Raw genomic sequence first — 12158 nt, forward strand, 5'->3', positions numbered from 1 at the left:
AACTCTAACTCCGTCTGCGTTCAACTCTGTCTGCGTTCAACTCTGTCTGCTGTCTCATTTTGTTGCTTTGAACTATGACTTACTTGCCTTATTCTCATACACTAAGTCATCTCAGAACCCAGAATCAAATCTTCTGCCTATTGTTACCTGTGGGTTTTTGTTTGCTCTGAACATTTTGTGCATGTCTTATCTTGACTCGAAGTGAAGATCCCTGTGTGTAATGTGTGATGTATAATGTGTGTAATTGACGTTTAATTAATGGGACAATTATTCACCCTGTGTTTCTGTTTGTACTGTAGGGAGATCATGTGTTTCAGCAGCAGTCACCAGTCGAGCTAAACAGTACAGCAGGATCCGGCGGCATCAGCAACACGTCAGCGCACACAGCTTCACACCCCCAACACAGCCATGCCCACCTCGCGGGAGGGGCGTGGCCTCGTCCGAACGGCCAGCCAGAGGAAGGGGAGGCGGGCCCCGCTCAGGCAGCAGTAAAGGACTCTGTGAAGGCGTTGGATAAAAGAAGTGAAGCTGCAGCACAGCGGCGGAAGAGGGAGGGTGAGACTCCAGCTGTCAGCACACCGTCCTGTGGAAACCAGCAGGAGGAAGCTGATAGGGAGAGGACAGGCGTAATCACTGCCAGGCAGAGCAGCAAGGCAGGGCGCCGTAAAAGGAACAAGGAAGAGAGAGAGAAGAGGCGAGCAGAGACTGAGACGGGCGATAAGGCTGCTGCTTTTCCGACGACGGTTACGCCAGCCATGGGCCACGCACAGTCCCAGGAACACCCGGAACACCCAGAAGACAAGCATTGGCCCCTGGAGACTGGGGAGAGGAGTACAGTCAACAGCAGTAGCAGCTGTGGGGACACGAGGGCTCAAAATACTATGGAAAGGCAGGGGGAGCCTGACAACATCGAGGAGATGGATTGTAGAGCACCCTGGGCTCAGATAGAGGCTGGGGTTCCTGTGGAGAACGGGCAGCACGGCGGACATGGCGGCGAGGTGGAGTACGCGGAAGCCGCCTCTGAATGTACTCTGCAGACAATGACAGGAGCTGTGAGCCGCCATCAGGCACAGGCTGCACAGTCACAAGACCCCGAACAAAGACAGGAAATCACCACAGCGCTGACGAGTTATTCTGAGGAGCAGGATTTGGCCAATAACAGCAGCCAGACCCGGGGGTCTGAGACTGAAAGAGTTGGTGATTGTGGCGGTACACACGAGAGAAAGAGAGAGGCAGGAAACCCCGGCCAACAGACTAACGGTAGCACTGAGTCAGCCAGCAGCCGAAGTGGAGAGACTGACACAAACAGCATGAAGCAGAGCCCCAGTATGACAGAGGGAGAAAGCGAGAGCAGCCGTTCACACGGACCCAGTAGCGTTACAGCACCAGAGCCCAGTGAGCAGGTCCTGGATCAGACGGCGGAGGGCACAGTGGAGGTAGTGGTACCACCACAGCATAACCAGGACGGTGCCCACAGCGAGGGCCACGAGGCTGGGCAGGAATGGGAGGAACAGGCGTCCACCGACTCAGCCAGAAGGACAACTGAGGATGGAGAGAGACCGAGCGTAGAGAAGTGGACCATGGGGCCACAGCACTCTGATGGTGTCACAGACCTCAAACCCTCTCGTGAGGAGGAGGAACTCGTCCAGTCGGATAGTTGCTCCGCGGACAAACTGTCTGAAGAGGGGACAGTCACAGGAGAGGAGACCCCTGCAAAGAAGAAGGTGTCTATACAGTGGGCATCGTTAGAAGAGGCAGACTCTCTGCCTTGTAGGGAGGAGATAGCAGCCACAGCTGTAGCAGTGGTGGCCATAGCAGTAGCAGCTGCTGTAGCAAACATAGAACAATGCCACTCCAATTCAATGCTGGAGGCAAGCCATGTACCGGAGGCTGTTGACAACCAGAGTGAGCATCAGACTGGACCCAAAGACACTGCACCAAGGTCAGGGGTCACTGTTTCTGAGGCCACTGAGACCCTTACCTTGGATGGGGGTCCTATTGTCTCACCTGGGGAGTTACAGGGGGATGTGATGGACAAGAACCCCTCAAAGGGAGAGGATGAGCCTCGTCTTCTACAAGGAGAGGAGAGCAGTGACCCATCCGAAGCCAGACCTGGGAATGAGAATGAAGTTGAGGCCAGACTAGCAGGCCTGAGTCTGACCCAGGGAGAGAGTGTAGAAGCCAGCAGAGAGTGTGGAGACTCCCACCCTCAGACAGACATGTTGTTACATGATGAAAGGGCTGTGGACAGACAGAGCGATGAGGTCATCACATCCTCCTCCACTATCTCCCCAGAGAGATCCTCAGAGCTGACACATCAGGAGGCTATTCCAGAGAGACCGGCCACACCTGCAGATTTACATACAGCCAGTGACTCTGACAGTGGTACGGCCCAGAGTCCAGAGCTGACTTCCCCCTCGGAGCTAGACAGTGAAACAGGCCCGGGTGAGGAGAAGCACAGCTTCTCAGTGGAAGTAGACGGTGGATTGTCCTTGGGCCTGCAGTCCCCAGACACACTGGCCAGCCTGGATGGAGCGAGTGAGAGAATGCTGGATACTAAAGTGGAGTGTTCTGAAGCTTTGAGACCACTTGACAAGTCTGTGAAAGGTAAGGCCACACAATGACAAAACAATGATAACTGTCCCTTTTCATAGCTTGATGTTGCTATGCATTTGCTTTGCTCACCTATAGATTCATTAATGCAGATGAGTAAGAAGAAACCATTTATTTGAAAGATTTCATTCACGGATTCATAAGTAAGCATTTCACAGTAAGGTCTATAGACCTGTTGTATTTGGCGTATGTGACAAATACAATTTGAGTTGATGAGTTAGTAGAGCTGGGACGAGAAAGTGACAATGACAGACATGGACACTGCCTTCTTCCTACCGAAGCATTTCGCTCACGTCGGGGATTTCGCTACGCAGGGCTTCTGTTGGATTGTTCTACAACCATTATTTGGTCAACGGTAATAGCCTATGCATTATGTCGACTCATGCTCTGAAAGCATCTGTCCCAGTTCAGCTGCCGGCTGCTGTGTGAGTGAGCCACCCTCAGGGCTCAGAGGAGGGGAGAAGCTCAAACATATGACCGTTACTTAAAATGCAATTGCGGGAAAAATACTGTTTTCAAAAGCAGCTACTGTTGTTCTAGTTTTTTTCCCCCACACGGAAATTGGTTAGGGGATTGTGGATCTGTCTCCGTCCGTTAGTACTTTAGCATGTTTGTACGTTAGCCACAGACAACATCTCAGACAACACAGGGCCGATTTTGTTCAAATTTAGGTGAATGACGCGTCGTGCCATAGAGAGCCGGCATTTACAAAATGATACTGCTTGGCCCAAGGGGGGCACTGCATCATTCGTGGGGGATGACAGGTTTACTGTTGTTGATTTTATCATCATCGCCAAAGAATTGTCAATTTATCGATTTGTTTTGTTCATATCGTCCAGCTGCAGTAGTTAGTACAAGCTCAAATTCAAGTAGATTTGGGTCATGAGGAAAATCTGAAGCTCACTTTACATGTACATAAACCCTTTACTATATATCCCCTACTTTATATCCCAGCTGCTAAATTCAGGCCTGGTGTGCATTTTTGACGTCTTTCTTAACTGCACCGTCCGTTCTGTGTCGTATGACTCTGAGCATGTGACCATTTAGTTCAGCTATGCCTGAGCTTTTACCGTTGCTAAAAGGGGATAGGCTGTCATTTGTCATGGCATTCTGTGCAGGTTGAACCACAGAATATTTACCTCAAAACAGGAAGTAGATTATATTAAAATGTAACTTTTAACACATTTTGTCAGCTACACCATGTAAATTGTAGAATGCTTGATTTTCAGGAGAAACATTATATGAGACTCTCTGGCAAGGCTTGGGCAGTATCCAGATTGTCATACCTTCATACAGACCTTGTGCCATACCGGGATGTTCTGTATTACCAGCACTGAACACAAGGGGCGCTATGTTCAAACAACACTTAGCATCTGTAATCCGAAGGTTAGCAATGCTAATAAGTACATGTAAAATTACATAGAGGATGCTAACTAAATGCTAACGAGCGCAATGTGAACATTTTATACAGTCTCTGACCTAAACTATTTGCAGGACAGACTTCCCAACTCATAAAGTTTTACAATGAGCTCAGAAATGCTACTCACAGTTTACTCCAAGCACAAGACAAATATTAGACAGCAAGGCTCTTGATCCAGGAGGGGATTTTCTGCTGTTAGGATTTTGGAAGAAGCTAACCAACCACTTAGCTAGATAGCTAACTAGATACTAAATTAGCAAACAAAATGCACAACTGCAGAAAATTAGCACATTTTAACCCGTTAACTTAATAGTTATAAGATGTCTAGCTGGCAAACATTTAGTTGTGAATTCCATACTGTAAGTAGTTCACCTGACGTGTGCTGCACAACAGTGAGCGACTGAGCTCCGGTCTCTCATCGTGCTGTGTTTATAAAGAAACACCACATGACTGGGGATTACCGGTAAACTTCATAATGAAAGATTATGTGGCAGATGTAAATTATGATTGCGATCTTCTTTATCTCCTAACCTATAGAACAAGTTGACAGCAGGGATTTACTTCAAGTTCAGTAGCTTTAAATATTATAATTTATTCAAAGACTTCTGAGAAATTGTTTAAATGGTTTTTCCAAATACCCCGGTATAAGGTATATATGGTATACCACCCAAGCCTATCTCTGGCCTCTCGTCCCTGAGTCAGTCTGAAAAGGTCAAAGGCTCCATGTCAGTCATCTAGAGAGCTGTGTGATTGTGAATGGGGCTGTGTGTGTGTGTGTGTATTTACGTATCCAAGCAGCAGTACAATGATCTCTCCAGACCTTACAGTAGGCTCTGAAAATAAAGGTATCCTTCCACTCAGCCTTCCCTGTCTTGGCAGTCTATGAGCACATGGCTACACCCAGGCCTTTTCCTGTCTGGATGGGAATATGGAGCAGAATAGATCCTCTGATTCTACACTGATGTAGTATAAATAGAGATCATTGTCCTCTCTTCATGCATGGCAGCTTGTTTATTGTTGCTTTTCTAACGGTTGTCAAGGCATATGCTGTTTATACATTAGATACTACTGGTATGATTCATTATTTTGAGTTCATATTTTGAACTTGAGTTGAAATGAAGTTTTCATTTATGGAGAGGATTCTGTGTTAGTTTCCGGTCGGGTTCCGTATATGTCTGTGTCATACCTGTGTCATACCTGTGTCATACTGTATCACTCCCCAGACAAAGACACGGTATGTCCAGCCCAGGGAGAAGAGAAGGGAAAGAAGGAATCTCTCGCATACACGGAAGACTCTACACTGGTGAGTTAACGTTTCATGGTTCAAAGTTTATTCGCCACGTGAACATGTGGAAAACAGTACAGTGAAGTTGATACTTTGAGAGCTCATTGCCAAGAATGCAGTGATAGTAATAATAGTATGGACAATTATAGAAAATATAAAAAATATATATATAAATAAACAGACACCTTACAAGTCCTCAACTGGCAGCTTCATTAAATAGTACCCCCAAGGCCTCCCGGGTGGTACTGCATCGCAGTGCTAGCTGTGCCACCAGAGACTCTGGGTTCGAGCCCAGGCTCTGTCGCAGCCGGCCCCAACCGTGAGGTCTATGGGGCGACTCACAATTGACCTAGCGTTGTCCGGGTTAGGGAGAGTTTGGCCGGTAGGGATATCATTGTCTCGTCGCACACTAACGACCCCTGTGGCGGGCCGGGCGCAGTGCACGCTAACCAGGTCGCCAGGTGCACGGTGTTTCCTCCGACAGATTGGTGCTGCTGGCTTCCGGGTTGGATGCGCGCTGTGTTAAGAAGCAGTGCGGCTTGGTTGGGTTGTGTATCGGAGGACGCATGGCTTTGGACCTTCGTCTCTCCCGAGCCCATACGGGACTTGTAGCGATGAGACAAGATAGTAGTTACTAACAATTGGATACCACGAAATTGGGGAGAAAAGGGAATAAAATAAATACATTAACAATTTAAAAAATAGTACCCACAAAACACCAGTCTCAACGTCAACAGAAGAAGGCCAGCATCCTGGAGTCGCCTCTTCACTGTTGACTTTGAGACTGGTGTTTTGCGGTTACTATTTATTGAAGCTGCCAGTTGAGGACTTGTGAAGCATCTGTTTCTCAAACTAGACACTCTAATGTACTTGTCCTCTTGCTCAGTTGTGCACCGGGGCATCCCACTCCCTTTTCTATTCTGGCTAGAGCCAGTTTGCGCTGTTCTGTGAAGGGAGTAGTACACAACGTTGTATGAGATCTTCAGTATCTTGTCAATTTCTCACATGGAATAGCCTTCATTTCTCAGAACAAGAACAGACTGACGAGTTTCAGAGAAAGTTCTTTGTTTCTGGACATTTTGAGCCTGTAATCAAACCCACAAATGCTGATGCTCCAGATACTCAACTAGTCTCAAGAAGGCCAGTTTTATTGCTTCTATAATCAGCATTACAGTTTTCAGCTATGCTAACATAATTGCAAAATGGTTTTCTAATGATCAGTTAGCCTTTTAAAATGACAAACTTAGCTATTAGCTAACACAACGTGCCATTGGAACACGGGAGTGATGGTTGCTGATAATGGGCCTCCATTCAAAATCAGCCGTTTCCAGCTACAATAGTCATTTACAACATAAACAATGTATTTCTGATCAATTTGATGTTATTTTAATGGACAAAAAATGTGCTTTTCTTTCAAAAACAAGGACATTTCTAAGTGACCCCAAACTTTTGAACGGTAGTGTAGATGTAAACAGGAGTAATAGTGACCAGTAGCAGAATAAATAGATACTGAATGTAAAAGCAATCCATAATCAATGAACAGCAGCGTAATGGTAGTAATACATCTAGTCAATAATCATTATTATCATTATATCACGTTCATGTTTTTGTCAATTTACAGATCGAAAAACTCTTGGTACTCTAATGATTTGGAACATGAGTAAAACTCTGACTCCTGTCCCCACAAATCAGTTGAAGTCACATATAGTCTGATTGATGTAACATTTTTCATGACTGGGAGATCATTTGTTTCTGGGAGGCAATTATCTTATCGCTGTTCCATGCCAAGCATTCCCACCTGACCTCACTAAATAAACCCTTTTTTTTCATGTTGTTTGCCTTCACTTTTGGGAAAGTCCGTACAAACATGACGCACTTCTCGGCCTGACAAGCTGAACTCTTGTTTCTAAAGGTCAGGTGGGCAGATATGGGAAAGCTGTGGCCACGTGGTTCACCGTGCGTGTGTGTGCGTGTGTGTGCGTGTGTGTGCCCTGCCCTGTTTAACCAGGAGGAGAGAAAAATAAAAGATGACCTCACCGTCTCTTCTCTCCCCTGAGAGGAGTGATATGAGGGGTGAGAAACAAGCCGTAGAGAGGGAGGCAGAGATAACACAGTCCCACTGACAGTAGCTGCAGCAGCAGTGTGAAGACAGAGAGGAAGGAAGGAAGTGTCTGATTAGCAGCAGGAGACATCCACACCAGCAGGTCAGGGCACTGCCCTCCCACGCAGCTCTAGAAGCACACCTTATCCTATGGGAAGCCATATTGTTTCCTACCGTTGTCATTCTCTGTTTCTGACTACCTGGTTCTGAAAGGTGACCTTCTATTGTATAGTAGGTCTTGTGTTATGGTGAGGGACTGACCGTGCAGTTGTGGGCAGGCATCCTCTGTGATTTTCTTTTGTGATTCTCTATAATTTTCCTGGGTTGTTTTGTGTGGTGCGTAATTGTCAGCATAGTCCACAGGGCCTATGTGACTGAGATGATGTCATACTGAAATGCTTCGGCCATGTCATATCTCTGTTGTGATCACGCCGCAATCTGCAGGCAACTTTCTTCTGGTATGATAATTGTCTTCATGCATGAAGGATTAGGTGTATTGTTCAGCGGTGATTTAGTTCTGCAATTCACCCCCCTCTTGTGAATGTGGCTAAGCTGTGCTGCTTATCTGGAGAGTGGCATGTAGACAGGGCCACTGTCATAGCTCTCTCTTGGCCAGACTCCCTCTGTACTTCAGTATTAGCCTTTGAGAGGAATTACACTGTAACTCTGGAGGACTGTCTTTATAAGAAGCTCACCAGGTCAAACACAACAGCCAGCCAGCCAGACAGCCTGCCAGCCAGACAGACAGCCAGACAGCCAGAATTCTGTGGCACGTAAACTACATAGTCTCAGAGGAGAAGAATATTTCAAAACTCTTTTATGAAGATCTTTTTCAACGTACTGAGTCTAGTTTCAGTTAGAATCAACGTAGTGTACTCTCTGAATGTCTATCAGAGTCAGACACTGGATGGAACCAAGGCTGTGGGTACCACAATGCTTAGTACGAGGATCAGGGTACATCTGATTTTTGAAAATAGAAACAGAGTTTGTAGACATGATGTATACCGTAACTGAATGATCGGCTATGAAAAGCCAACTGACATTTACTCCTGAGGTGCTGACCTGTTGCACCCTCGACAACCACTGTGATTATTATTATTCGATCCTGCTGGTCATCTATGAACGTTTGAACATCTTGGCCATGTTCTGTTATAATCTCCATCCAGCACAGCCATAAGAGGACTGGCCACCCCTCAGAGCCTGGTTCCTCTCTAGGTTTCTTCCTAGGTTCTGGCCTTTCTAGGGAGTTTTTCCTAGCCACTGTGATTCTACACCTGCATTGCTTGCTGTTTGGGGTTTTAGGCTGGGTTTCTGTACAGCACTTTGTGATGTAAAAAAAGGGCTTTATAAATAAATGCAATTGATTGATTGACTATGAGACAGCTGAAGATTGGGTGCAGTGCAGGACTCATTCATGTCTTCCTATTAGCAGCTGTTGAAGGTCCATGCCGGGGCCTGCTCCGCTCAGTGCTCTTCCACCTGAAACTAATATCTGCCAGTGAGAGTGAACGCAGATGCCATTTCTCAGATCCTTTCAGTCTAATTCAGTTTGCTCCAGCAGTGTTCCTTGTTGTTCTGTTGATGGAATCACGTCATTGGTGTCCGCCTCGCTGATTATGACAACCTGTCAGAGAGACAACATGTGAGCTGTTACAGAGTGGGAGGAGCTGCATGGAACACTAATTTGGTGCTAACCTTAGTCGCCAGTAGAGGGCAGTCTAACATCAACTGGAGCCGCATTTTGGTCCACAGACTCGGCACCAGAGGTCTGTTTGAACGTGTTTAATGGCCAAAGTTTTCAACGATGAGTGGAGAATGTATACAGAACAACGTAGATCACTACAGTTCAGAATTAGCATCGACATTTACATTGCTATAAAGTGTGATGCAGAATGTTTGGTTAATTGAATTGTATGATGCAACACAGCTTTCAGTGTCAATGAGTTTGTGTGAGGTACAGTTGAGTAATCTTCGTAAAACAGAACTGCGAGTACTGCAGAGAGCAGCCAGGAAAGGAGGAAGTCCTGAAATACGGACAGACTGTGCTGCTGCTGCCTGCCAAAACCATAATGAATGTTCCTGCCAGCTCTGTGTGTCCTCAGGCACCCCCTAGTGTTGTGTTCTGGTATAACTACCTCCCGATGTGTACAGCATTTCAAACGGTTAACAAGAAAAATACAGATTACATAAAAAAACATATTTTTGCCAGAATGTTTGGTTCAGTAATATATTGCCTGTCTTAATCTTGCAGAGGCATGCTTGACAGCCTACATTCTAGTCAGGAATTGTCATGGTTTATGATTTTCGAGTTTTCACAGGTTACCAAACCAAGCATGATTATAAATGTGCTTCCCTACTGCAGTGGAATGGGCTGCCTGGGCACTGTAGGTCCTGAGGCTGCTCAGTGCATAAAAGGAAGGATATTTTCCTCCATATTGTTTTGGTTTGGGGGGAAGCAGGGGGTAGCTAGTTGCGGTGAATTCTTCAGTGAGTCTGTTCATCGCTCACTGAACCTGACTAGGGTGGGTCTGGCTGTCTGTGTGTCTCTTTACCCACGTCCCTCTTCTTTCCCATTCATCCTCCTCTCTGGTTTCTCTTCCCCTCCCTCTGTAGTTGTACAGCAGGATATGAGGACACACACAACCGTGCAGTTTGTCTCTCTCCCTCTCTCCCTCTCCCCCCCTACCTACCTAGGTCCTGTTGACTACAGGTCCGATACCAGCCCAGAACTCCATAGGTGCCCAGGCTCAGACCCTCTGTGTTTGAATGCATCAGGGCCTTACAAAGGGCCCTTCACGGAGCGCCCCCTCTCCCCTCCACCACCTCTCTGAACTCACCCTGACCCACAGCCTTTTATGTCAATTGATCCTTCTCTCAGTGGAGGAGCTCACATGCTTCACCCACACCGCTATGTTTACTGAGCAGGCAGCACGTAACATGGTACACTTATTGACATTTTGTCATACAACCACGTTTTAGGTTGCTTTCAGAGACTCTTAGGTTGCTTTCAGAGAATTCTGCATTCTTCACTATTTGGAATAGGTTGTTATTTACTGTAGACGTGGGTTGAGAGTTTGTTGTGGTATGCACAGTGGTTGTACAGTATGAGAATAAAGCCAGTCCTTGGTTAGCACAAAGAGAGGCTGGAAGAAATCAGGAAGTGTTGATTAAACCCCCCCCCCCCCTCCGTAGTAGTGGTTTTAACCAATGAGAATTGCCATGTTAGAAAAGTCCCCTAAACATGATTAGCATGTCATGTATCTGGGTCTGTTGTTTTCCTCTCATAATGTTACAAGCCGTGTGCCCTGGGGAATAGTAGGAATTGGGGCAAGTTGCTCTTGTTTCCAGGGATTGTCTTTCGTTCCACTAAGCTGCCCAGACGTGTTAGGACCGAAGGAGCCCCAACCCTCTCTCTCTCTCTCTCTCTCTCTCTCTCCTCTCCCCCCCCCCCCCCCCCCCCCCCCCCGCTCTCTCTCTCTCTCTCTCTGTGCGTCATGTGGACGGTTTGTAATGGTTGCCATGGTTCCAACTGTTTGTCCGTTCCATTGATGACTGTCTGCAGATGTGGAGTTTTTTTTCCCCTGCTCAAGTGTTTCACACAGAGGACACTTCTGCTTTCTCCTCTGCTTCGGGACACCCACTGTTTGAGAACATGTTACACGCATTGAGATTCCAATTTTAAGTGATACGCTTGGGGTGTTTTTCATCAAGAGGACCATGTTTGTACTTAAGTAAAGATAGAAGACGTATGATTTTAATTCCTAAAGGTATTGTCCTTATTAGCAGTGTTATTACATCAAACCTATGGGACAAGCAACAGCAATTGACTATGTCTCTAGTCATAGTTTATCTGATCTGTTGCTCCTCACTGTGTGTAGGAGAGCTTCCCTCTTCTGGAGCCAGCCAGTATGAAGGTCATGCATCACAGTGGCTTCTCCTTATCAGCCTGTTTCCATAGACACTCTCTCCCTGCCGCTCAGCATCACAGCAGCCACTGGGTACAGCTGTTCAACTCGTCGCCACACGGGAGAAACAGGGGGGGGGGGGGATAGATGCAGATTGACGAGAGGATAACAGGAGTTGAAATTGAACAGAAAATGGAAAGAGCTGAATAGGGGAGAGGAGAGAGAGAAAAAAATGTCAGTGAAAGAGAGGAAAGGAGGGAGGAGTGTGTGTGAGAGAGGGAGAAGGAAAAGAAGGGAGGGTCAGACTGAGGGGCTGGTTCTGCGAGCAGATGTGGGAAGAGTTGCTCATTTCCCCCAAACTTCACAAAGGACTCCACAAGCCTGAGCTTCATGTTGGAATCTAGCGCCTTTCTGTTAATAACCACTATTTTTCACTGCCTGGAAAGATGTACGAGCGACACAAGCGGAGGTACAGTCTGCGTGGAAAGGGGGAGAGAACAGTGGATGTCGTTTTGATAAAGGTACGAAATGGACAGATAATCTTTTTACTTGCCGCATGTGTGAGAGAGTGCTCTACGCCTGTGGATGTGGTCGTGGAAGAGACCAAAAAAAAAAACAGGCTGTAGGTTATCTTAGCAAATTTCATGATGTGTTTTCATGGAGCCTTTCGTCTCCGCTGTATCCTCGTGGTAACAACTGAGATTTCACATCTACACTGGGAAGATGACTGTCACCTTTCGTGTCACGGAAGAGTCATTTACTCTCTTTGTGTGTGTTAGTATTTGTCCGGATGTGTCTCATTTTTAGCCGTTCTTCAGTGTGTGCTCAGGAGGT

At 46.6% G+C, this 12158-nt stretch overlaps 1 protein-coding gene across 43 annotated transcripts in view; it reads left to right on the forward strand.

The window, feature by feature from the left end:
• The window catches only part of akap13 (A-kinase anchoring protein 13), a 94507-nt gene that overhangs the window by 44477 nt on the left and 37872 nt on the right, over positions 1-12158 (forward strand). For 30 of the 43 annotated variants that reach the window (XM_036953029.2, XM_036953038.2, XM_036953046.2 and 27 more), the window contains exons 7-8: positions 300-2607; positions 5257-5336. In XM_036953029.2, coding sequence (XP_036808924.2) covers positions 300-2607; positions 5257-5336 — 2388 coding nt within the window. Of the gene's footprint in view, positions 1-299; positions 2608-5256; positions 5337-11044; positions 11846-12158 lie in introns of those variants that run through there. The other 13 variants (XM_090204869.1, XM_090204876.1, XM_090204872.1 and 10 more) reach the window with 1 other exon arrangement.

The sequence above is a fragment of the Oncorhynchus mykiss genome, chromosome 2, assembly GCF_057628025.1.
Source record: "Oncorhynchus mykiss isolate SJ-2025 chromosome 2, ASM5762802v1, whole genome shotgun sequence".
In the NCBI taxonomy this organism is placed as follows: domain Eukaryota; kingdom Metazoa; phylum Chordata; class Actinopteri; order Salmoniformes; family Salmonidae; genus Oncorhynchus; species Oncorhynchus mykiss.